General features: G+C 49.6%; 1 protein-coding gene across 4 annotated transcripts in view; it reads left to right on the top strand.

Annotated features, from left to right (window-relative positions):
- The window catches only part of VRK3 (VRK serine/threonine kinase 3), a 41980-nt gene that overhangs the window by 3040 nt on the left and 12201 nt on the right, over window positions 1–26739 (top strand). For all 4 annotated transcript variants that reach the window (XM_061172386.1, XM_061172387.1, XM_061172385.1 and 1 more), the window contains 10 exons: window positions 3549–3685; window positions 8927–9076; window positions 10405–10599; window positions 18302–18366; window positions 18872–18938; window positions 20267–20351; window positions 20627–20732; window positions 22376–22468; window positions 24987–25119; window positions 26331–26451. In XM_061172386.1, the coding sequence (XP_061028369.1) occupies window positions 3550–3685; window positions 8927–9076; window positions 10405–10599; window positions 18302–18366; window positions 18872–18938; window positions 20267–20351; window positions 20627–20732; window positions 22376–22468; window positions 24987–25119; window positions 26331–26451 (1151 nt within the window). In that variant the 5' untranslated portion in view covers window position 3549. The remainder of the gene's footprint in view (window positions 1–3548; window positions 3686–8926; window positions 9077–10404; window positions 10600–18301; window positions 18367–18871; window positions 18939–20266; window positions 20352–20626; window positions 20733–22375; window positions 22469–24986; window positions 25120–26330; window positions 26452–26739) is intronic.

Genomic DNA, 26739 nt, shown 5'->3' with positions numbered 1-26739 from the left:
GATGGATATGTTAATTAGTTTGATTGTGGTGATCGTTTCATAATATATACTGTTAACCAGACTTTCAGAAACGGAGACTGACTGAAATACAGAGGCATTTATTTGGGGTTTGTTAGGACTGCAGCCCAGGAGACCCAGATTCAAGAAGTACTTGAGGGCATTCTAATAAAGGAATACATATATATGTATTACAATTAAAAAAAAAAAAAAAGAAGCAACTTGAATTGTGTTCCACTGGACTACAAATGAAGGAAGCTTCTAAAGGCAAAAACTGCAAAGCCACAATTAGTTACATTAGTTGTTTATCAAGAATTATAATTAGATGATACAGCCACTATGCAGAACAGCATGGAGGTTCCTTAAAAAACTAAAAACAGAACTACCATACAACCCAGCAATCCCGCTACTGGGCATATACCCTGAGAAAACCATAATTCAAAAAGAGTCATGTACCACAATGTTCATTGCAGCACTGTTTACAATAGCCAGGATATGGAAACAACCTAAGTGTCCATCAACAGATGAATGGATAAAGAAAATGTGGCACATATATGTAATGGAATATTACTCAGCCATAAAAAGAAACAAAATTGAGTTATTTGTAGTGAGGTGGATGGACCTAGAGTCTGTCATACAGAGTGAAGTAAGTCAGAAAGAGAAATACCGTCTGCTAATGCATATATATGGAATCTAAAAAAAAAAAAAATGGTTCTGAAGGGGCAGGACAGGAATAAAGATGCAGACGTAGAGAATGGAATTGAGGACACGGGGAGTGGGAAGGGTAAGCTGGGACGAAGAGAGTGGCATGGACATATATACACTACCAAATGTAAAATAGGTAGTGGGACGCAGCCGCATAGCACAGGGATATCAGCTTTGTGATCACCTAGAGGGGTGGGATAGGGGGGTTGGGAGGGAGACGCAAGAGGGAGGAGATACAGGGATGTATGTATATGTATAGCTGATTCACTTTGTTATACAGCAGAAACTAACACACCATTGTAAAGCAATTATACTCCAATAAAGATGTTAAAAAAAAAATCAAGCTGGCAAGAAGTAGGGTGTTTGTTAAGCAAGGATTGGTTGGGGTCAGAATGGTTGCATCTTTACAAGGGGGAGCAACCCTGAGACACAAGGTTCCAGGTAGCAGATGTTGTTTTAAAAATGGCGGGTGTCCTTGGGTTAGGTCTAGTTCACAGAAAGTTCAAGTTCTCAGTGTTGCAGTGAAGTCCTGAGACCAGATCCTCAATGGCTGCCCAGTTCCATTTTTGTATGTCTGAACTATGATCACTCCGTTATAATTTTAATTTGTCATATATACATATATGGCAAATGAGAATTATTTATATATATATATACACACACGTATGTAAACAAGTTGTACACTTTAAATATAGACAGTTGTTATTTGTCAAAGATAAATGAAAGTAAAAAGAAAACTTTGTCTTGCAAGGCAAAATGAAGTCACGAGCACAAGTTTATTTTGACTTCGATTTTGATATCCCAGCTTATAACTGGGACTGTACACTGAATCTTAGAATAAAAAACAAATAAAATAATTTTCCTTTTTTTTTTGCTATTTAAAATATATTCATTGGAAATGCCTATTGCACTGTCATCCCTGTTGAGTTTCTCTGCTTCATTTATGAACTAGTTTCATCCTGCTCTTATGGGCTAAGTTGTATCCTGCAAAAATTCATATTTTTAGGAAACCCTAACCCTGAGTATCTCAGAATGTGTCTGTATTTGGAGATAGGGCCTTTAAAGAGGTAATTAAAGCGAGGTCTTTAGGGTGGGCCTGCTGTGGTCTGAAAGTTTGTGTCCCCCCCAAAATTCGTATGTTGAAATGAAATGCCCAATGTGATGGTATTAGGAGGTGGGGCCTTTGGGAAGTGGGTAGGTCGTAAGGGTGGCGCTCTCATGAATGGAATTAGTGCCCTTATAAAAGAGACCCAGAGAGCTCCCCAGCCCCTTCCTCCATGTGGGGACACAGGGTGAAGTTGTCAGTCTGTAGCCCAGAAGAGGGCCTTTACCAGAACCCAGCCACAGTGGCACCTTGATCTCGGACATCCCGGTCTCCAGAACTGTGAGAAATAAATTTCTGTTGATTGTAAGCCACCCAGTAGTCTGTGATATTTTATTATAGCCACTCAAACAGACTACGATGGGCCCTAATCCAATAAGAAGAGGGGATTAGAACACAGACAGAGGGACAACCGTGTGAGGACACAGTGAGAAGGCAGCCATCTGCAAGTCAAGGAGAGAGGCCTCAGAAGAAGCCAAATTTGCTGATACCTCGATCTCGGACTTCTAGCCTCCAAAATTGTGAGAAAATAAATTCCTGTTGTTTAAGCCACCTAGTCCGTGGTATTGAGTTGTGGCTGCCCAAGCAAATGAATACACCTGCTGTATCCTCATTTGTTGTAGGTCTATGTGTGATTTTGCCTTTGATTTTTTAAAGTATTAGGAAGTATTCCAGAAATACACAAGGCTTAGAGGATAATATAGTGAACACCCGTTATCCCTCTAAGTTAGTCAGGATAGGGTAGGATGTGCTGCAGTAACAAGTAAACCCTGAAATCTTAGTGGCTTAATACAACGTTAAGTTTATTTGCCCATCATGAGATTGCGACATGGACCAGGCAGCCCTGCTTCATCTTGTACCTATGCCATCTGGAGTATGGACCATCTGGGCCATCCCTGCAGAGGACGGGTGGACAGAGGAGGTACTCGGGCTCTTAACTGCCTCAGCCGGGAAGTGACTTCCATTCACACCCTATTGGCCAGAAGTAGCCAAAACTAGTGGCCCCAATCTCACTGCAAAGGATCCTGGGAAGTGAAGGGGAGGATGTGGATATCTGGTGAGCACTAACGGTCTCTACCTTCCCCATAACGTGGTTCAAGAAATGAGCATCACAATTACAGTTGAAGACCCTCAGTGCTTCCGTGATTGGAGCAGTTCTGCAGAACTTTTATTGACCTCAAGGCATTCTCATATCTTTTGTGAGCTCTGCAGTCTCACTCTGCATTTGTTCTGCTTTGTACCTTCCCTGGGCCATTAGGGAGAGACAGGTGGCTAGAGGCTGGACACGGGCCGAGAACTCATTTTATTTTATTTTTTTCCCCTTGGCCACGCCATGCGGCATGCGGGATCTTAGTTCCCTGACCAGGGATCGGACCCGCGCCCTCTGCAGTGGAAGTGCAGAGTCTTAACCTCTGGACCACCAGAAAGTCCCTGAGAACTCATTTTACGAGTGGCCACTTTCTGGGAATTCCCTGGCGGTCCAGTGGTTAGGATGCTGCACTTCCACTGCAGGGGACATGGGTTCGATCCCTGGCCAGGGAACTAAGATCCCACATGCCGTGTGGTGCAGCCAAAAAAGAAAAAAAAAGAAGTGGCCACTTTCTGAGAGAGGGTATTCCAGGTATGATAACTTTTCTTCTTTCTGTAATCTCATCATCATGGGGAACTCAGGTGACTACTCATCGGCAGTGGGTTAAGTTTTTCTTTCCGCTTCCTGTCCCCCCACCCCACTTCTGTTTTCTAGCATGATCTTCTGTCCAGACTGTGGCAAAGGTGTTGAAGCAACTTTCAAATTCTGCCCCTACTGCGGAAAACCTTTGCCTACAGAGGAGCATGAGGGGTCCCAGACCTTTGTCAAGCCGTCTGTGTCATCCTCCCAAGGTAAGAACCAGGGCTTTATGCTTCTCCCTTTAGGAGGGGTGATGTGTGTGCGTGCGTGTGTGCATTTGGGAAGGAAGGACAGACACCTTTGCAGTCTGCCTGACCCTGCGTGGATACCGGAGAAGCCCAGAGCTCAGGCTCTCCCTCTACAGAGTTTCTTGGCGTTTTATCGGGTTCATGGCTCTGAAGTTGACAACTCATGCATTTCTGTCTCCAGCTTGGACTCCTCCCCTGAAATCTACATTCATATATATCAGACTGCCTGCTTGACATCTATTTGATGTCCCTTAAGTGTCTCCGCATGCCCAGGACTAAGCTCTTGATATGACTGCCACCCCCACCTGCCCCTTCCATAGACTATCCCATCGAGGTAACAGCAGTTCAGCTTATTCAGTTTCTCAGACCATGGAGTCATCCTCAAGTCCTCTTTCTCTCTCACCCCATGACTGCAGCCCTCCAGCAGATCTCATCAGCTCTCCCTTTAAAAGTCAATGCCAAAAAAAAAAAAAAAAAGTCAATGCCGAGGACTTCCCTGATGGCACAGTGGTTAAGAATCCACCTGCCAATGCAGGGGACACAGGTTCGATCCCTGGTCCGGGAAGATCCCACATGCCGCGGAGCAACTAAGCCCGTGTGCCACAACTACTGAGCCTGCGCTCTAGAGCCCACGAGCCACAACTACTGAGCCCATGTGCCACAACTACTGAAGCCTGTGCGCCTAGAGCCCGTGCTCTGCAACAAGAGAAGCCACCGTAGTGAGAAGCCCGTGCACCACAATGAAGAGTAGCCCCCACTCGCCTCAACTAGAGAAAGCCTGTGAGCAGCAACGAAGACCCAATGCAGCCAAAAATAAATAAATAAATAAATTTATTTATTTAAAAAAAAACTCAATGCCGAATCGGACCACTTCCTGTCACCACCCTGATCCATCTCACCCTCACCTCACTGATATTGTAGAAGCTTTCTTCCCATGGTCTCCCTGCTTCTTCTCTGTTCCCTACAGCTCTCTTCAAGTGGCAGCCTGATGGACCCTGTTAAAACAAAGTCAGACCCTGTCATTCCCCTGCTCACCACCTTCCCAGGTTAAGCCTGACATGATCAGGTCCCTGTTGTCTCTCAGAACTCATCTCCTAACCCTGGACCTCTAAGCTGTTGCACTTGCTGTTCTCTCTCTCTGGGTGGTTCTTCCCTCATCTGGTGCATGACCCCCTCTCTCACTTTCTTCAGGTCTTTATGCAATTGTTGCCTGCTCAGAGAGGCCTTCCCTGACACCTCTAATTAAATTGCATCCTCCTACATGTGACAGCCCCTGTCCCCTGCCCCTGCTTTATCTTGCCTTTCGGTACTTGTAAGTATCAACTGTATTAAATGTATTATTTTACTCATTTATATTTTAAATAAATTTATTTATTTTATTTTATTTTTGGCTGTGTTGGGTCTTCGCTGCTGCACGCGGGCTTTTCTCTGGTTGAGGCAAGCAGGGGCTACTCTTCGTTGCCATGAGCAGGCTTCTCATTGCCGTGGCTTCTCTTGTTGCAGAGCATGGGCTCTAGAGCACAGTCTCAGTAGTTGTGGCACAGGGGCTTAGTTGCTCCGCGGCATGTGGGATCTTCCCGGATCAGGGCTCGAACCCGTGTCCCCTGCATTGGAAGGCAGATTCTTAACCGCTACGCCACCAGGGAAGCCCTACTCATTTATATTGCTCCTCATCTTTAAGCTCTGTAAGGATAGGAGTTTATCGTGGTTTGTAAGCTCTGTTGATTGTGGTTTGTAACCTGTTGTTTGCACAGCATCCAGGACTGTGCCTGACACAGAGTTGGGTGCTGAGAAATCTTATTGATTGGTTGACTGAATGAATGAAATATCAGCAGTAGGTCCCGGCCAATGGAAAGCCCAAGCACAGATCCTACATTGGTAAATTGAAGTGGATTTGCTTATCTGAAGGCCACAGAAGGAAGTTGGCATACGTGGCAGAAAGTTCAGCAACATTCGTTTTATCATTTGGGATTGTGTTTGGCTGCAAGTAACAGAAAACACTACTTCAAGAGTTTAAACAAATGAATGGGTTTGTTTTTCTTTCCAACAAAAAGTCTGGAGGGGACAGTTCAGTGTAGGGATGGTGTCCCCATGATGCCATAAGGGACCCAGGCTCCCCATGATGCCATAAGGGACCCAGGCTCCTCCTGTCTTTCTCCTCATCCTTAGTGTATGGTTTCGGTTCCCATTTTCATTTTATATTGGAGTATAGTTGATTTACAATGTTGTGTTAGTTTCAGGTGTACAGCAAAGTAATTCAGTTATACATATATATATCCATTCTTTTTCAGATTCTTTTCCCATTTGGTTATTACAGAATATTGAATAGCGTTCCCTGTGCTGTACAGTAGGTCCTTGTTGATTATCTATTTTATATACAGTAGTGTGTGTATGTTAATCCCAAACTCCTAATTTATCCCTCCCCCACACATTTCCCCTTTGGTAACCATAAGTTTGTTTTTGAAGACTGTGAGTCTGTTTCTGTTTTGTAAATAAGTTCATTTGTATCATTTTTTTATATAAATTTATTTATTTATTTTTGGCTGCATTGGGTCTTCGTTGCTGCGCGCGGGCTTTCTCTAGTTGCGGCGAGCGGGGGCTACTCTTCCTGTGGTGTGGGGGCTTCTCATTGGCTTGTCTTGTGGAGCTCGGGCTCTAGGCGCACAGGCTTCAGTAGTTGTGGCACACGGCTCAGTAGTTGTGGCTCACGGGCTCTAGAGCGCAGGCTCAGTAGTTGTGGCACACAGGCTTAGTTGCTCTGTGGCAGGTGGGATCTTCCCGGACCAGGGCTCAAACCCGTGTCCCCTGCATTGGCAGGTGGATTCTTAACCGCTGCGCCACCAGGGAAGTACTGTATCATTTTTTTTTAGATTCCACATGTCTGATATCATATGATATTTGTTTTTCTCTGTCTGACTTACTTTATTTAGCATGATAATCTCTAGGTCCATCCATCAGAGCCTGAGTCCTTAACCCCAGCCTTCCCTAATGCCAGCCTTGGGCCTCATTCATTGTTCATTCACCCAGTCATCAGGCAACAAACATACCTGGACTGCCTATTGTGTACTTAGGTGCTGTGTTTGTCTCCAGGGATGTAGTAACAGGTGAGATGGACCTGGTTTCTGGTCTCTCAGAGATTTTGGTGGCTGGTAAGGCAAACAGACATTGAATAAACAATTGTTAGTTGAGTGCATGATAACAGAAGGGCAATGGATGGACCACAGAACACACATAAGGGAGATGTGTTTCTGGGAGGGTCAGGGAAGGCCTCCCTAGGTGGGTAATGTTTGAGCCGAGATCTAGGGATGATAAGAGTTAGCCAAGTGAAGACTGGGGGCAAGGTGAGGGGGTTGGAACAGGAATTCCAGGCATCGAGGCATGGTATGGGAAAGAGCCATACCTGTTGGAGAAGTAAAGAAGGACAGCTGTACTGGGGGCAGACACGTGGGGCCTTGTAGACCATGGGTAAGGAGTTTAGTAATCACTGATGTGGTGAGGAGCCGTGGAAGAATTTCCGCCAAATGGGAGACACAGTATGATTTGCATTTTGAAGAGACCTCTCTGAATGCTACGTGCGGAAAGTAGATTGGAGGCATGGAAACCAGTTAGGAGGCCATTCCAGGAGTCCAGAGACCAAGTATGCTGGCTGAGGTAGTGTCAACTGAAAGAAGACTTCTGGTTTTAGTAATACGGCAGACTAGATGATAAGGAAAAGTCCCTTATGGCTCAGCACACCACAAAATGCTGGATAAAATATAAAGAATATCTTTATATTCATAGGGCTGAATGGTAGGAAAGTAAGGTAGTTACATGGAAGTGAGCAACAATAAGAAAACACAGGGACTTCCCTTGTGGTCTAGTGGTTAACAATCCGTCTTGCAATGCAGGGGATGCTGGTTCGATCCCTGGTCAGGGAACTAAGATCCCACATGCCACGGGGCAGCTAAGCCCATGCGCCCCAACTACAGAGCCCATGTGCTCTGGAGCCCTTACGCCACAGCTAGAGAGCCTGCTTGCTCTGGAGCCCACGCGCCACAGCTAGAGAGAAGCCCACGCGCTGCAACAAAGAGGCTGCGCGCTGCAACGAAAGATCCTGCTTACCACAACTAAGACCCAATGCAGGCAAAAAAAATAATTAATTAATTAATTAATTAATTAAAAAGAAAGAAAACACAGACCCACAGGGCTGAGCAAATGCTATAGGTGGTATTGGTCCTGGGCTGTGTGCTGGTCATTGGTGGCCTTGAGCCTGGGTCTTAATGGGGTACAGGAGACAAAGCATAGGGCCTGAGCAGCACAGGGGTGAGATTGGAAACCTCCTCTAAAATCTGGGACTTTTCAGTGGTAAAAAAAAATTGCTCCACAGAGAAAATATGTGGAGACATTTGTCTGTCTCAGCCTTGATTGTGAGTGAAAAATGTCCTCTCTGAGAATTCCTAACCAAGAACTCACATCCTTACCAGTTTGGGGCCAGAATTCATACTGATCTGTGTGGCCCCCCCAAAAATCCAAGCAGAAAAGTTAGTATAAAGTGATGAGATGTGGGTGCCCCCCGCCCCAGCAGAGGCAAATCTTTTCCTGTGGAACATCCTTTAAAGACAGAACTTAGACTTCCAACAGGCCCATCAGCTCCCAACCAATTAACAAGGATACCAGGAAACAAGCCACTGCCGGGAGAAACACAAACTAGAGAATCAGACCTGCAATGACCAGAGACCTTGGAATTAACAGATGAGAATATGTACAAAGCAGATTTATTATGTTTAGGGAAATAAAAGAAGTAATTGAAGGTACAGTGAAGGAACAAAAGCTAGTTAGAATTGATTAGGCAGATTTTAAAAGAACCAAATAAAATCTTTGATGATAAAAATAAATATCATCATGGCAATCAGAAACTCATTGGATGGTTTAAACTGCAGACTAGACACAGCTGAAGGAGGACAGTGAACTGGAAGACAGATCTGAAGAAATTACCTAAAGGAGACCACACTGTGATAAAGTGCTTCAGGATATAAAAGAGAGGCTAAGCCTCTCTTAGGAAAGACTGACTAAAACAAAGGAAAGTTTGCTTAGATTATTTAGTAAAACTTGGCTGTGAGGGTCAAAGGGAAGAGAGTGTTGAATATGACCTCAGGGTTTCTGGTTTAATGGTTCCTGGAAAGGACTTCTGTAACTCCAGTCTGCATTCGGTCTTCCTTTCGCTAGGCTCAAGGAGAAGGATGAACACCAGTTCTGAAATATCTCCCAAGAAAGTGAAATGGCTCAGCTGTGCTTCCTCTCCCCCATCATCCCTTCTCTCAGAAGGTGACAGTTCTGAATCTGAAGTTACCTTGAGTACCTGTGAGAAACCCAGAGGTGAGAGTTACGCTCAATATGGGGAAAAGGAGGGTCATCTGACAATGTTTGAGGCGTCATGCCTGTGCTCAGGCATCACGTACGCCTGCTTGGACCCTCCTCCCAGGATCCTCCCCCACCTTCCAGCCGCAGGCTCCCCCTCCAGCCCATCTCTGCATGGCCAGAGGTGACCTCACCCCTCCCTGCTCACAGCTCCCTACCGTCCCCATCGCCCCACTGTCTGGGCTCTTCAGCCTGACCTCTGAGACTGTGGTCTGGTTCCTCCTTTAGCTCTCACCACAACCCTGTACACAGAAAACTCACTTTTGGAAATACTTTCTAGGGTTTTCAGCTTCTGGTCTTGGCTAAGTCTGTTCCTTCAGCCCAGGGGCCTCTCTTCTTTCCAGCACTCAGGGTCAGATCTCTAGGAAGCCTTTCCTGAATGCCATAGGCTGGATCAAGTCCACCTCGTCTCCCTCCAGAGCCTCTCTTTGTCTGGGCTCCCACAGTGCCAGTGATGTCCTCACTTGAGTTCATGTCTCCTCCAGGCTCCGTGTCCCTTTCTGCCTCACTTGCTGGACTGAGGGTCCCTCGTGGACTCATTTGTGTGTGCCCTGTGCCAGCCAGTGAGCAGGGAAGCGTGAGGACCATGTGCCCGTCTCCTTCCCACCAGGTCTTTGGATCTGAGGTCACAGCCCTTCGGTGTCTCCTCTTTCTCCCTTGTTATTCTCTGGGCCCCACGGCCTCTTCCCATCTGTGCCTTGGGTGGGTGGCGGGTGGGAGGACTGAAGCAGGGAATATCTTTTCCTGTGTCGCTATCTCACCACACCGCCCACATTGTCTTGCCAGTCTAGGAGCCCCTCAAGGGCAGGGCCTCAGTCTAACAAATGTCTGGTCCCTCTTCATGCTCAGCACAAAGCCAGGTCCTGTTTTAGGATGTTTTGGGTTGAATGTCTGGAATGGTTTTTTTTTCCTCCCTAGCAAACTTCTGCTCGTCCAGTAGGACCCAACTCAAATGTCCCCTCCTCCACGAAGCCTCCCCTGACTTTCGCAGGCACAGTCAATCTCTTTCTCATATTCCTCTGTACTGCCCTGTCTCAGGCTCAGTTCTGACCAGCTGTGTCCAGGTCAGTCTCCCCCACCAAATTAGAGGCTCCCAGGGAAGGGTCCAGATCCGACTCACGTCCGGGTCCCCAGCTTCAGCACACAGGATCCGTGAAAGGTCCCGGGAAGCTTTTGCTGAATGGACAAATGAATAAATGAACAGTATTATGAGCACCGTCTGATTACCCACCCAGCTTTTCTCTCCCGGATGCCACCTTCTCTTTCTTCTGACCATCCTCCCGCAGGGTGCTGGAGCAGATCCCCAGCCTCCCAGAGCAGCCCTCAGACAACCAGGCAGAGCCCTCAGACGCTGAAGCGGAGCCGGATGACCACCTCGCTCAAGGCTCTGCCAGTGGGGACGGTGCTGATAGACAAGAGTGGGCGGCACTGGAAGCTGAGATGCCTCCAGAGCAGGGATGGCCAGGGCATTCTCTATGAAGGTACACTCTGTCCACAGGTGGGCAGGTGCTGGGCTGGGCTGGGCTGGGTCAGGCCATCTTGGAGCCAAGGCAAAGGGGAGGGAACCACTTTCTGAGAATGGAGATGGAGCCATATCCCAGCTGCAGACCTGCCTCGAGGCAGCTTTCTCTTAGAGCTGGGACTACAAGCCTATGCACCTACAGCGGCTGGGAAGGTAGAGTAGATGAGTGCAGGAGGCTGGGAGTCAGGCGATTGGGAGTGGTGGGGACTGTGGCCGACCAGAGCACATGTGCCCTGGATAAAGAGGACACTCTTCTCCACTGCCACCTACTGTTGTCACGTGGGAGTGCAGGCCCAGTGTGGCCGGAAGATAAGGACAGTGATGACTGTTCTATCTGTCCTGCAGAGATAGGATGGACCCTTCCTCCAAATTTGGTTTGAATGTTGAGACCGATGAGGATATGAAAGGTTTACTGCTTGCGTGATTGAGATCTCTGGTGGGGGGAGAAGCTCTGCGAGAACAAGGAAGAGCACCTGGCCCCCGTTTTTACTGTGGTTAAGGGGTGGGGCTGGGGTGAGGGTTCTGCCTGGGCCAGGGCCTCATGTGGTTTGAATCTCTGCCGTCACCAAAAGAGGGAGCTCCAGGCTTTCTTATCAGTGGGACGGGAAGAAGCAGGGCTGGGCTTAAAAGTTAAACAAAACAATAGTTAAACAAAAAATGCAGCAAGACAACTTGTTACAATGAAGGAAGAAATAACTGCAATGGAAATGTTAATATTAATCAAACTAGCATTAACTGAGTGCTTACTCCAGGCCAGGCCTTGTTCTAAGCACTTTATGTGGTTTTATGAGGTTTTTTGCATTATTTAAAATTGAGATAAAATTCATATAACATAAGATTCACCATTTTAAAGTCTACAGTTCAGTGGGTTTTAGTAGACTCACGATGGTGCGCAACCGTCACCACCATCTAGTTCCAGAGTATTTCTGTCACCCCAAAAGGAAACCCTGTACCTTTACCAGTTACTCTCATCCCTCTCCCCCCAGCCCCTGGCAACCACTAATCTACTTTATGTCTCTATGGATTTGCCTGTTCTGGACATTTCAGATAAATGGAGTGATACTCTCTCTGGCCTTTTGTGTCTGGCTTCTTCCCCTCAGCACGATGTTTTCAAGGTCCAACCATGTTGTCACCTTTGTCAGAACTTCCTTCTGTTTTATGGCCGAATAAGATTCCAGGGTGTGTATACATCACATCTGGTTGATCCGTTTATCAGTTGGTGGATGTTTGGACTGTGTCCACTTTGGGCCATGATGAATAATGCTGCTGTCATCGTGCACGTACAGGTTTTCACGTGGACATATGTTTGCTTTATACTTCTTAACCCGTTTAATTCTCACGACAGCCTCATGACGTCAGCAAGGTCATTATCCCCATTTTCTAGATAAGGAAAATGAAGCCCAGGGGTGTTAATGACTAGACAGAGATGTGGCTCCAGAGAGCTTCCAAGCTTGCAGGAAAAGCCAGAGATCGGGATTTTGAGAGGAAATCTCTGATTTGGAAGCACCGGCCGGCCAGACACGGGTGCAGGCAATTTCGAGCCTCAGGTTGGCCATCCTGCGTTAGAGCCCGGGCAGAAGGGCAGGGCAACCACATTTGAGACAGACCCAGGTGGGGACTTCCCTGGTGGTCCAGTGGTTAGGACTCTGCGCTTCCACTGCAGAGGACCTGAGTTCGATCCCTGGTCAAGGAGGTAAGATCGCACGTGCTGTGCGGTAAGGCCAAAAAAAAAGAAAAGAAACAGACCCAGGTGGAGTCGTGACTTGGCTCTGGCACACTGAGTGAGCCTGGGCGAGCAGCTCTGCCTTGATGTCCCTGTTGGAAAAGTGAGAGATGGTGTCCTGCCCACCTCCTGGGGCTGTTGGTCCCAAATGGTGAGAAGGGACAGAGGCAATGAGCTTGGAAAACGGTAAAGGGATCTTCTCAGGCGGAGGTAGGTAGCATTAGTCATGGAGGGACAGAGGGCGAGGGAGGGAGAGAGGAGAGCATAAAGGGACACTAGGGAGCACTCACTCCATGCCAGGCGCTGTTCCGGGGCCCATTTAATGCTCCCAGCCACGCTAGGAGGGAGGCACTCATGTTACTTCATCTTACAGCTGGAGCACAGAGAGGGGAAGCCACTCGCCCAAGGTCACACAGCCTCAAAGTGACAGAGCTGGGATTTGAACCTAGGTGTAATTCGTAACCATTACACCACAAGAGAGGGAGGAGGAGGGAATCGGGGTGAGAAGGAATGAGAGGAAGAGAAAGGATAGAGGGGCAGAACCAACAACAAGAAAGGCTGGGGAGAGAGAAGGATAGGGAGAGGCCCAGAGGGCCGGGAAGGAAGAGGCAGAAGAAAGGCAAACAGGGCAGGAGGCATCTGAAGGAAAAAAACCAGCCGTGTCCTCACATCAGAAACCCACAGTGCAAGGTTGGAAGGAAATGCTCTGGGCCGTGTGTCTTCACCTTTTGTGTCTCGGGTTGTTTGATCAGACCCCTTCCCAGCCTGCCAGCATCATTCATTCTCCCGCAGATACCTGCCCGGTGCGAGGCCCGGGTGCTGGCTCGGGCACAGTGGGGAGGGGGCTGCATGTGGATGTGCCTCAGGGCGGCGTTACCCCAGGACGGGTTGCCTTTGGCTTCTGCCAGTTTGCACCAGTCGGGAAGATGTAGTTGAAAACAGTGAGAGTAAAACAGCAGCAACCAGAATGGTGATTTTTATTATAGCAGCTGACACTTCCAGCCCACTCTGGGCCTCCCTCCACCCCCGGCTAAGTTCTTTATGTCTGTTAACTCACGTGATTCCCATAACAGCCCTGTGAGTTGGCACTCTCTCTTACTCTGTGAAACACTGAATTATAACGTCATCCTCCCTGGTCTCCCTGGCCCAGTTTGGGAGACCTGTCACCGAGGCAACCATGTAAATCCCTGCAGCTGCAGTGTGCGTGGAGAGTTGTTTCTGAGAAGCAACTGGGATTCAAGTCCGGGCCTGCCCCGCTGTGGACGGAGGTTCGGGGCTTGTATTCGTTGCCTGTGGCCGCCGTCACAAATCACCACAAACTTAATAGCTGAAGGCAGCACACATTTATTCTCTTCTAGTTGTGGAGGTCACAAGACTGAAATCAGTCTCACGGGGCTAAAGTTAAGATATGGGCAAAGGGACTTCCCTGGTGGTCCAGTGGTTCAGACTCCACACTTCCACTGCAGGGGACACGGGTTCGATCCCTGGTCAGGGAACTAAGATCCCGCACGCCGCGCGGTGCGGTCAAAAAAATAAAATTTAAAAAAAAGAGAGAGATGGGTAGGGCTAGTCCTTCCAAGAGGCTCCAGAGGCAAATCCGTTTCCTTGCTTGTTCAGCTCCCAGAGGCCGCCTGCATCCCTCGGCTTGTGGCCCCTTCCTCCATCCTCAAAGCACGTCACCCCAGGCTCTGCTTCCACCATCACATCGCCTTCTCTTCTGTGGTCAAATCTCCCTCTGCCTCCCTCTTTATAAGGACCTTTGTAGGATTACATTAGGGCCCCCTGGATCATCCAAGACAGTCCCCACAGCACAGGACCCTTAATTTAATCACACCTACAAAGACCTGCCATTGGTTCTCTCCACCTGCAGCCCCTTAACACGACGTATTTCTCCCAGCGGCAGCCCTGAGCCTCTCCCTGGTCCTCGGTTTCAGCTGCTCTGGGAGAATGGTTGCCTCCCTTTTCGAGGGGTCCCCCAGGGGTCCTTCAGGGCTTGTTTTAAGTACACAGTTAACTCTCAGCCCCGGCGCCCTTGGCGTTCATTGTGGGGGCCGTCCTGTGCACAGTAGGGTGTTTGGCAGCATCCTCGACTTTTACCCGTCCCCTCTCCCAGTCGTGACGCCCAAAACTGTCTCCAGAAATGGCCAGATGCCCACTGCGGGGCAGAACCGCCCACGGTTGAGAACCACTGAGTCAGGCCGTCCCAGACGTGCCCTCCAAAGATGGAGGGACCCTGTCAGCTGGTAACTGTCAGGTGGAATCACTGTTCTTTTATTAAGCGCCTTTCAGCTGTGCCCACAACAAAGGTTGGGCCAGAGAAGGGCAGGCCAGACAGAGGCACGGCACAGGCAAAGACTCGGAGGCTGGAAACGCGCGCGGGAAGCGTCAGGAGCCCGGTGTTGCTGACGGTGGGGCATGGGGTGCCCGGGGTCCCCAGCCAGGTTTGGGGGGCGGGAAAGCACAGGCAGACCAGTTGAGTTAGCCTTCCGCCTCTGCCGGCAACTCGGCAGCTCGTCCGATCTTCCTCGAGGGATGTCATGACCTTGCGCCTCAGTTTCCTCACCTGCAAAATGGAGAGTGTAATAGCACCGACCTCACGGGGTTGTCGTTGAGAGAGTTAAATGAGTAGAACGATGAGCAGGAAAATAGCAAAAGCACCGTATAAACGCTTCCTGTTGTTGTTCTGGTTATGATGGATCCCAGCACAGCATTGTTGCTCCAAGTTCAATGTCGCCTGTCTCTTGGCCATCAGAGGCTCCCACCTGCCTGCCTGCCACACCCCTGTCTGCATTTGTCACACGTAGGGACTTTCCATACACGACGTATCAGGTTTGCATCAAGCAGGGTTCTCCCAGGTCGCAGGGTCTGGAGCCACGTTTACAGCCCGGCTCTGCTGAGGCCCTCGGCCAAGCCCACTGCCCTTCCTCCTCTGTAGATTCCTCTCTGTAATGGGAATTGCCCAGCTGACTCCCCAGCAGCCGGTGGGAGGGCCAGTGAGAAGAGTGGGGGGGGAAAGCCCTTCATAATCTGCAGAGCGGTGCAGGAAAAGCATATTTAAATTGCCAGCTGTTCTGCCTGCTTCTGAGTGTCAGGCATGTGGTTCTTTGGTGCTTTTCCTCGGACCTTGAGGTAACTCTGTGAGGCAGGTACTGTTTTTATGCCTGAGGTGCCCCGGCCATTTCCTGCATGCCCCTCAAAGATCCCCCCAAACCCCCTCCCCACAGGTGGGAAGGACGCCTCTCTCCCCCAGGATCCATGATCTGTCCACATTTCCCTCCTTTAGGCTGGGCTCAGGTCACCTTTGGCCTTAAATTTGTAAGCCCTGGTTCCTGCCCGGCTCCAGCTGGAGCTTCTTGAAGGCAAGGGTGGCTTCTAGGTAACTTTGTCACCTCCCTGCCCCTTAGCTCAGTGTCTCAGACAACACCAACCTGGATGGTTAGGAAAGGTGGGAAAGAAGAGAGACAAGGAAGGAGGACGCAGAGAGCCGGCTGGGATGGATGGCGATGGTTCGGTTCATGAGCTCCTGGGAGTGAGCTAGACCTAGGCCAGTGCCGGTCTGCCACTTACCAGCTGTGGGCCCTCGGCTGATTATATTTTAAAAGCTGCCACACACTGAGCGCTCCCGGGGCACCCAGTGTGATGCTGGGCTGTGGTGGGGGCGTCACTGAGCAGCTCATACAAAGGGTGAAGCTGGGGAGTTCCCTGGTGGTCCAGTGGTTAGCACTCCGCGCTTTCACTGCTAAGGGCCCAGGTTCAGTCACTGGTCAGGGAACTAAGATCCCACAAGCCACGCAGCATGGCCAAAAACAAAAACGGGTGAAGCTGGCTGTGATTCCTGCTCAGCTGGTACTATTGTTACTCCTACCGACCCCTCTGAATCCTTGCATCCAGTCTCAGGGGTGGGCTTCATTAGTCCTACTTTACTGACAGGGAGCGGAGGCCCAGAGAGGTTTAGCACCTCACACCAAGTCACGGAGTTGATGGAGTGGCTGGGCTTGAGCCCAGATCTACGTGGCACAAAGCCTCCCGTGTCACTTGGCCTCACTAAGCTTCAGCTTTCTCATCTCGTCCGTCAAGTGGAGTTAACAGGGAACAGTTCTCAGAGCTTTCTGAGATGCTTTTCCCAGGTTATAATCCTCAAATTTGGCTCAAATAAAATTTTCCATTTCTCTCTTAAAAAAAAAAAAATGGAGCTAACAACGACAGCCACCGTAATAGTAATAACAATAACATTGTATTAGACCTTCCTAGGGCTGTCCTGAGCATTAGAGGAAACAATGTGTGTAAAGCCCACACTTAGCACGGGGCAGTGGACTTCGCAGGGTTTGTGATTAAGCAGAATGGGGCAAGCATGCAGGGTGTTCATGAGGAAGTGCCCCAGGGATCAGCACCTGCAGAGGGGAGGGGGAGGGAGTGGTGGGGCGGGGGGAGAAACAGAGCCGTGCAGCCCAGGGAGCGCCTCGGCTGGCCCCGTGGGGGCTCTGGAGCAGAAGTGGTCCTTCAGTGTGGTTCTGAGTTAGGCCAACACGGCTGGGCCTTTATATCCCCCTCCATCAGCCTTTGGATATGGGTCGCCCTGGGACTTGCAGCTGAGGGCATCCCTGAGGGGCTGAAGGCTGCTGCAGTGGCCTCCCCAGGTTGCGTGGGGCTAGGGGAACAGGTCCTCCTCCAAGGGGATCTGCGTCCATCACACAGTACTTAGGCATTGTTCAAAGACGGGGATATTGAATAGTATCCCCTGAGCTGAGAAGGAACTTTGAGATCGAAGAAAACGAAGTGGACAGCCCCATAAAGTACAGTTACGAAGTTTATTGTGGGTACCTTACATAAGGGTAGGATCTGGCGGACAGCAATCTGGAAGCATTTGCAACTGCACTGTGTGCTGCCAGAAGGGGTACAGGGGGATTTAAAGGGGCCAAAGCTAAAGATAGAATCTGACTTCTAAGGGAGAAGCACATCTGCGCCAACAGGAACCGGGTTTTTCCTCCCCCTGGGGGGTCTCATAACCATTATTCCTCGTGGACCGTGAACCATCTGCGTCAGCAAAAGTCATTCTTCCAGTTTTCAGAGGAAGGCTTAAAGTTAATCAGGAACTTATCTGGCTTGGGTGCATTCCTCATGAGTAGGCTAGAGCTCTGTCACGCAGAAAGGGGAGGGGGTAGGACAGTGGGCCTAAGATGACCCTGACAAGATGGAGTCAGTGTGGTTCAGCCACACACCCATATATGCAGACAAATGCATACAGCTGCTGAGTCAGGGGCCTCAGGACCACCCCCGGGTTCAGTGATTCACTGGGGAGACCCACAGGCCTCAGCCTATAGTCATACTCATGTCATAATTTATTACAGCAGCAGGACACAGCACAGCAAAGGGATAAGGCACATGGGGTAAGTCCAGGGGAACCAGCGCCAGCTTCCAGAGTCCCCCTCCCCTTGGAGTCACACGGGATGCGTAACAAGGTGTGACATCACACATGAAATGCTCGTTAGAGGGACGCCCATTAGAGACTCAGTGCCTAGGGTTTTTATTGGATGCTGGTCACACAGGCACCCTCTGCCTGGCAGGTACCAAAATTCTACTCTCAGAAGGAAAGCAGGTGTTCAGCATAACAGTTTGGGCACCGGGAGCCCCTTTTATTGGTTAGGAATCCTAGAACCTTCCCAGCTGATTCGCAGACACCAGCCGAGGTTCAGCCTTGCGCGCAGGCCTTTCCGAGGAGAGCAGTCTCAGGGTTAATTACCCTTTGTGCACAGTTGTGTATTAACAGAGAGACAAAGAAAGAAGCTGTTGGAAAATAGGAAGGAGCAGGTCATGAAAGTGGAGAATGCACTTGACCCTGTGGGACCCCCGTTAACCGCAGCTGCTGCGCGTTACTCTGAGGACAATGGCCCTCACCTGCCCTCTAGATGGTAACCTTGCGCATTTTGTCCGTCCACAGCTGAGCCCAGCTCCGCCTTTGCCTGCGAGTCAAGTCCCCAGAAACAACGATTCTCACTGAAACTAGTGAGTGGCCCCCGGGGGGGCAGCACTGAGGGGAGGGCCTGGGGCGCTAGCAAATGCACCATTGACCTCCGAGCCCCTCTGTGGGCTGGGCAAGCCAGAGAGCACGGCCTTGGCCTGCAAGGAACAGTGGGACCTTGGGTGGGGCGCGTCTCCCTCGGGGCCTTGGGTTCTCTTCTGCTCACATCCCCATTGGCCAGAACTTGGTCATTTGGGCATGCCTCACTGCAAGGGAGACTGGGAAATGTAGTTTTTAGCTGAAGGGCGTGTGTCTAGGGAAAACTTGTAGATCCTATTGTAAAAGAAAAGGAACCTGGGCAGTGACTCAAAGTCTCTGATATGTGTTCACATGGAGCACCCTAGGGAATTTGGTTCTGATGTGCAGGACTTGGGGAACCTGGGTTATTGCTGGCATTACCCTGGGGTAATCCATGGCCAGTGATGACCTTGGAGCCCTTGCCTAAGACATTCCAGTGTGACAGCCTTTTCCCCTCTCCTCCTCCACTAGGATGCCAAGGATGGGCGCTTGTTCAATGAGCAGAACTTCTTACAGCGGGCCGCCAAGCCTTTGCAAGGTATTCCTCAGGGAAGTGGGCAAGTGGGGGAAGAGCTTGGTCAAAACAACTGGCTTCTCCCTGAAGGTATGGGAAGGGTGGGGATTAAATTAAAGTCCCAGGTTTGCTCCCATCACCCCTCGGGCCTCAGGCCCCAGAGGACAGACAGCGGACAGTGGGCTGAGGCTGGCTCGTCGTACCAGCTCTTGAGCACCAAGTATTAAATTTTCACAAATACTGCAAGCCAGTTATTAAAACATAGCCATAGGACTTCCCTGGTGGTCCAGTGGTTAAGACTCTGCACTCCCAATGCAGGGGGCCTGGGTTCAGTCCCTGGTCAGAGAACTAGATCCTGCGTGCCACAACTAAAGATCCCGCATGCCACAACGAAGATCCTGCGTGCTGCAACTAAGACCCAGCACAGCCAAATAAATAAATAAATAAATAAATAAATATTTTAAAAAATAATAAAATTGCCCTCCAAGCTTTCAGTCATAGCCATCTTAAATAAATAAATGAATGAATAAAACATAGCCATCATAAATTAATTTTATCAATTTACAGTCAAATTAAGAGCAAGGGTAATAAATACTCAAAGCTCATCCCTTCCTAATTATTTGTCTACATTTTCTATCATCTAGACTTTTTTTTTTTTTTTTTTGGCCATGCCTCTTGGCGTGTGGGATCTTAGTTCCCCGACCAGGAATTAAACCCATGCCCCCTGCAGCAGAAGCGCGGAGTCCTAACCACTGGACTGCCAGGGAAGTCCCTATTATCTATATTCTTGAGGTTGTTTACATTCACCGTATCTGTGTGGTGGAAATACCATGTAAGGGCACGCTACTGCCTCTCTTTCCAACTCCGTCTTCCATGATACCACATTGGTAGCTTGAAATTGGCCATACTGGGAAGTATTTACACCACAGAAATCGGCAAACACGACAAATCAGGGCTATCTTTCCCCAGACAACCAGCTGTTAAACTTTTATCAGCACACCGCTGGATCTGTACCATCCAACTGAGATCCTGGAAGGTGGGCGGACATGTAGTGACACCGTGACCAGTTTAGACACTCCCCGATCTCATTAGCTCTACATGGGAATTCAGAGGTTACGTTGTCGCTCTTACCCCTTCCACTTCAGATCTGTCAGTGCGTTCTCCCATGTTCACACCCCCTGTCGTCAGCCCCCTCGCCGTCACGCACCCACAGAGGCGACATCACCAACCAGTAGACCCAGTGTGTGGCCTGGGCTTGGGCATGCTCTGCTTCTGGTCTGAGAACGGGCTGCTGTCCATTGTGGGTGCAGGCCCAGGTGGGCCCTAACCTCTCAGGCCCCTGCCTCCCACAGTGAACAAGTGGAAAAAGCGGTATTCAACCCCCCAGCTGGCCATCCCCACCTGCGTCGGTTTTGGCGTTCACCAGGACAAGTACAGGTAAGTCACTTCACTTGCCACTCGCCTCACTGGCCCCTTCCTTTCTCTCCCTGTCACATGCCCAGGCATGGCTGGGACCCTGGAGCCATTGGCCAGATAGTTGCTTCCTTCCTTCCCCCAGCCTTGAGCCAGGCTGGTCCCCCACCAATCCGAACCCTTCATCTCACCCAGGACCGGGATCTGGTAGCCCCCAGCCACACCCCATCCTTGGTGGCCTGTATTCCATCCCCTCCCCTGTCATCTCTCCCACTTGCTGGGACACTCATGTCTTCCAGGTTCTTGGTGTTCCCCATCCTGGGGAGGAGCCTTCAGTCGATCCTGGATGACAACCCGAAGCATGTGATGTCAGTGAGGTCTGTGTTCCAGATGGCCTGCCGGCTGGTAAGTACCTGAGAGTTGCAGGCTCCCATCAGGAGGATGGCCCCCCGGCTCCTAGTTTATCGGTCTGTTTGCTCATTGACACGTTCAGCCCGCACCTCCCTCTGCTGGGCACTGGGCGAGCACGGTGACCAACACAGCTGAACACCAGGCTGTTAGAACCAGAGTGATAAGCGGGACTTCCCTGGCGGTCCAGTGGTTAAGACTCCGCGCTTCCAGTGCAGGGGGCGCGGGTTCGATCCCTGGTTGGGGAACTAAGATCCCGCATGCCGTGCAACGCGGCCAAAAAAAAAAAAAAGCAGAGTGATAAGTATTGTCATGAGGGATGTTCAGGAGACAGTAGCAGTTGGAGGAAGGGGCCCAGCCTAAATTGAGGGGTTCAGTTGAACTTCCTGGTAGAGGTCATTTCTAAGTCAAGAGTGGGAAATAGCAAGGTGCTGGGTAGAGTAGGAGTGGAGATGCATGGGGAGAACATTCCAGGCCAAGGATATAGCTTAGGCAAAGGGTGGTGTGGGAGAGAGAGCACAAGACTTTCGTTCATTCATTCCTTCCTTCATCCATCGTTTCATTAAATATTTATCAGGTCCCTGCTGGGAATCAGACACTGTCCCAGGGGCTGGGAGTACCATGGGGGGCAGCACAGTCATGGTTTTTATGTCTAGTGGGAGAGGATGATATTAAGTCACAGTTGCACAAATTGTGAAAAGTGCTTTGACTAGAAGTGACGGAGAATAAGAGGACCCAGTGTAAATTGCTGGAGGGATGGAAGTGGCAAGGGAGTGACACATCAGGTGAGTCCCGAAGGTCATTACGCTCAGTGTCTGCAGTGTGACGTGAGGGGAAAGGTAACACCTGAGGTTGGTGTGGAGAGCTCAGCAGTGACCAGATCACGCAGGACCTTGAACACCAACCTGGGGGCCCGAGGGTGCCTCTGTCCCGAGGGTGCCGGGGAGCCACGCGAGGATTGGGAATAGGGGAAGGGCAGGGTCAGCTCTGGGTGTAGAAAGACCCTGTGGGCCGTGTGGGGACGGGCTGGAGGGGTGAGATGGAGGCTGGGTGAGGTCAGCACAGAGAGGACCAGGCCTGAGGAGGAGCTGGGCCGTGGGGATGGAGAGTTTGAACAAGCAGAACTTGGTGGGCAGTAGAGCCTTGGAGTCGACGGGGGCTTGGGTTGTAATCAAGATGTAAGAATACCTGGGCAGTTCAATATATGAGCTCGGTGGAAAAGTCAGAGCTAGAGATCAAAATATAAATTACTTAACTAAATGTATTTCTGCTCCCTAGGGCAAATGAGACAAAACCTCTTTGATGTACATGAGTGCTGGGTTTTCTTTCTTGCGGGGGGTCGATAAGTAACCAGCTTCTTCCCCTCCTGAGATCAGCTAAGAGATAGACATAAGAGGTCAATGGAAAACCAAATATCAGCTTTAATGCTGAATTTTTCAAAAGCTTAATTAGAAGACATGCTTAGGTGTGCTGTCAGGGTGGGCTTCCTGATGCTTCACTTAGGACCACCACCCCACCCCCATCACAAGCAGCACCACGTGACCCCAGGCCCAACAGTGGGGGTTCCCTCCGGAGCTTTGCATCGGAGCCTCTTTGTGTTAGCCTGCTGCTCATGGAGATGCTTGCTTTCTTCCCCCCAGCTGGATGCCCTGAAGTTCCTCCATGAGAATGAGTACGTTCATGGCAATGTGACAGCTGAGAATATCTTTGTGAATCCAGAGGACTTGTGCCAGGTAATAGCCAGGTCCTCCCCCATCCTGGGGGCTCTCTGGGCTCAGGAGCTCACCTGTCTCAAAACCTGCATTTATTTCACAATGCTTATAGCAGACAAAGAATTGCTATCCATCACGTATAAAGAGTTCCTTCAAATAAATAAGAAGAGATAAGTAACTTAGTAGAAAAATAGACAAAGGATAGGAAAAGCAGTTCGTAGAAAAAGAAATCCACAGGTTAGTTAAATGTATGAATAGATGCTCAACCTCCCTAATAGTCATAGCAATTAAACTTAAAATACACTATTTTTACCCTTTGGGTGGACACAATGAGAAAGAAAAATAATATCTCTTGCTGATAAGGATGTAAGGAACTAGGACTTCTTTATATACTATTGGAAGTATGAAATGGGCAACCTTTTTGGAAGGTAATTTGAATATAGCAGTCAAAATTTAAATGCATATGTTTTTTGATCCACCGGGTCCTCTTTTAGGAACGTATCTTATCCATATATTCGAAGATACATGTACAAAATGTTCCTGACAACATTGATTGTGACAGTAAAATTGGAAAACCTCAAATATATACTCCCAGCAGAGTACTAATTAGTATTTTAAAGTAAATTCTAATTACTCCTGCTAATGACAGAAACCCAATTTAACATGCCTTAAGCAAAAAAGAAAAAGGAAAAAAAAAAAGTTTAAAAAGGGCCAAGTGCAATTTATTGCTCCATGGAGTGGAAAAATCTAGGACTTCACTGGCTTCAAGCATGGCTGAATCTAAGAACTCAGGCCCTGTCATTGGGAAGCTGGCTCTTCCATTCCTGGGCTCTCCTGTGTTTGCATTGCTCATAATCAGGCAAACTGTCTTCCCTATGGTGACAAAATAAATACCAGCAAATGAGGCTCAAATCCCCTCAGTTTAGCAACCCCAGTGGAAATAAATCAGGTGAACCCCACCTCAAACACATGGACTGAGAATTGGAGAGGGGTGATCCCAGAGAAAAATCCTGGCACCGTATTAGTCAGAGCTCTCTAAAGAAACAGAACCAATAGAATGTGTATGTGTGTGTGTGTGTGTGTGTGTATACATATATGAGAGAGAGAGAAAGAGATTTATTATAAGGAGTTGACTCAGACAATTATGGAAGCTGATCTAGGGACCTAGATGTGCAGTCGCCAAGCTGGAGGCCAGGAGAGCTGCTAATGTGGTCTAGTCAGAGCCCAAAGGCCTGAAAGCCAGGAGAGCTGATTGTGTGATTTCCAGTCTGAAAGCTGGCAGCCTCGAGACCCGAGAAGAGCCAATATTTCTGTTCAAATCTAAAGGCAGGAAAAGGCTGATGTTCGGCTCAAGTGGTCAGGCAGGAGGCATTCCCTTTCACTCAGCCTTTGTGTTCTGTTCAACTGATTGGATGAGGCCCATGCACACTAGAGAGGGCAGTCTGTTTTATTCAGTCTACTGATACCAGTATTCATCTCATCCAGATACACCCTCACAGACACACCCAGAATAACCTTTGGCTACATGTCTGGGTACCCTGTGGCCCAGTCAGGCTGACACATAAAATTAACCATCACAAACTGTGACCAGAAGAAAAAGATGCAGGTCTCACATGGCCAAAGCCAACAGTTGCCTACTCTCCATTCGGCAGAATAAGATGCAGCCATTAGGGACTTCCCTGGTGGCTCAGTGGTTAAGAATCCGCCTGCCAATGCAGGGGACACGGGTTTGAGCCCTGGTCCAGGAAGATCCCACATGCCGCAGAGCAACTAAGCCCGTGTGCCACAACTACTGAGCCTGCATACCTAGAGCCCATGCTCTGCAACAAGAGAAGCCACTGCAATGAGAAGCCGCGCACTGCAGTGAAGAGTAGCCCCCGCTCGCCGCAACTAGAGAAAGCCCGCGCACAGCAACGAAGACCCAACGCAGCCATAAATAAATTAATTAATTAATTAAATCTTTTTTAAAAATGCAGCCATTAAAAAGCTGATGTGGCTAACTTTGTGTGTCTAGTAGATAAGGACTTTTTGTTTTAAACTCAGGTAAGCCTCCTAACAACCCTGCAAGGTGAGGACTATCATTATCTTCATTTTCCAAATGGAGAAATCAAAGCACAGAGAAGTTTCATAATTTAACCAAAGTTTATGGCCACTAAAGGGCCAAGCTGGCGTTGGAACCTGGTCTGTCTGGCTCTAGAGTTAATACACTATTAAAGTGCAGTGAGCTGTGTGCCCAGCAGGAGGTAGAGTGTGATCCATGTGTGGAAAACTAGAGCCCCCTCCCCGTCCGCATGTGTTTACTGATTATTTAAAGAAAATGATTTGAAATAACACATAAGCATCTATATTAGTGGTTACTTCTGGACAGTGGGTTTAGGGGGGCTGAGCAGTGACGGGGGACAGTTGGTTTGTGTTCTTTTCACACCCTTCTGTACTGCTGGGCATTATGTTTCAAACTGCACCCACGATTGAAATATCTGACTCCAGAATCCGAGCTCCTAACCTTCAAACTGTATGGCTTCTCCCCACGTCCACACAGGTGACCCTGGCAGGCTACGGCTTCACCTTCCGCTATTCGCCAGGTGGCAGACACGTGGTGTACACCGAAGGCAGCAAGAGCCCACATGAGGGGGACCTTGAGTTCATTAGCATGGACCTGCACAAGGGATGTGGTAAGAGGCCAGAGAAGGGGTTCGGGACCATGGAGACATGCTTCTCGGACAAGGGCAGCTGTAGGTTTTCACAGCCACGGACAGCAGATGGCCAAACACAGGAGTCAGGCTGAGCGGGGGAGCCACAGTAGGGACTCAGGACCATGGATAGCGCCCCCACACATTAGGGCACTGTGGGGCAGTAGCCCAGCACCAAGGACACTGAGCCGCTGACCGCAAGGAAGCCCTGCAGGTCCAGAGGTTCACGTTCAGGATCTGTGTAGACTTGGAACGTGAGAGTTGCCCAAGAGTCATCTAGGAGGGGCTGTTGAGTAAGCAATTGGCTATCCACATCTGCAGCACGGGAGCGAGGTCTGGATGGAGACTCAGATGTCAGCAGTATCTCAGGAGTTGTCAGTTGAAGCCCAGGGATGGGAATGAAATTATCCAAGGAAGGTGTATGGGGAGAGAAGAGAGCACTTTGAGAAGAAGATTCCTGGAGGAGGTCTCGGCCTCTCTTTCCCAAACCCCTTGATATCATGACCATCCATGTGCCTGCCCGCATCCTTCCACTACACTAAGCTCCCCCAGGGAAGCGATGGTACCTGTGTCTCCAGCACCAGAGGGCGAAGGTCTGGCACAGTCAACTCTCAGTGTTTGTTAAATGCTTATATGGAGTGTTGTCTACATCATGTGATTTAGGAAGCATAAGAAAAATCAAACCCTGCTGTCTCCTTTGCCCTCCCCTACTGAGTGAGGCTGAGTTCAGTGCCCGTCCTTCTGCGTTCCCTCATGCCCTGTTCTGTCTCCTCTATAACCTAGGTGATCCCACGCTATAACTGTCTCTCCACTGGACTGTCAAGGACTGTCAAGGGCTGGGACCCAACCAAACTCTTATCTGTGTTTTAAGAATGTGGGAAGGGGCCTGGCACACAGGGCTCTGAGGACTCATTGAACAAATAGGTGCATGAATGAAAGACAAGTAGATGAGGGAGTGAGCTAGTGAAAGTGGGGATGAAGGGATGGCTGAGGGAGTGAATGAGTAATTGAGAGACGCATGAGGGACTGAGAGTAGGTGAGTGAAAAGTGAATGAACAGACGAGAGCCTGTATGTTTGGGTGGTTGAGTGTGTGAGCCCGTGCTTGAGTCCGTGAGAGAAAGGAAGGGGGGGGGTGTGTGTCAGTGAGTGGAACATCTGGACTGAGCCGCCAACTCCTCCCCTCCCTCCCCAGGGCCCTCCCGCCGCAGTGACCTCCAGACCCTGGGCTACTGTCTGCTGAAGTGGCTCTATGGGACCCTGCCATGGACGAACTGCCTTCCCAACACCGAGGATATCATGAAGCTGAAACAGAAGTGAGTCTGGGGGTCAGCAGAGCCCAGCACTGGCCCAGCACCCCTGCAGGTGGGGCTGAAGCCCAGAACCCAACAGGGAACAGAAAAGAGGGGGAGGCGGCATCTGGCAGAGTCAAGGCCTCTGCAGTTCTCGGGAATCTGCTCTACCGTCCATTCCAGCAGACAAGAGCGTGGGCTCTGGAGCCACACTGCCTGGGGTCAGACTCCAGCCCCACTGCTGCAGGGTGTTGGGTGGGCAGCTTAACCTCCACAAGCCTCAGTGCCATCCATCAGGTGGGATCCTATTAG

This window comes from Eubalaena glacialis, chromosome 18, assembly GCF_028564815.1.
Source record: "Eubalaena glacialis isolate mEubGla1 chromosome 18, mEubGla1.1.hap2.+ XY, whole genome shotgun sequence".
Lineage (NCBI taxonomy): Eukaryota > Metazoa > Chordata > Mammalia > Artiodactyla > Balaenidae > Eubalaena > Eubalaena glacialis.
The sequence above is the reverse complement of the archived record's forward strand: the minus strand, read 5'-3'. Positions and strand labels throughout refer to the sequence as shown.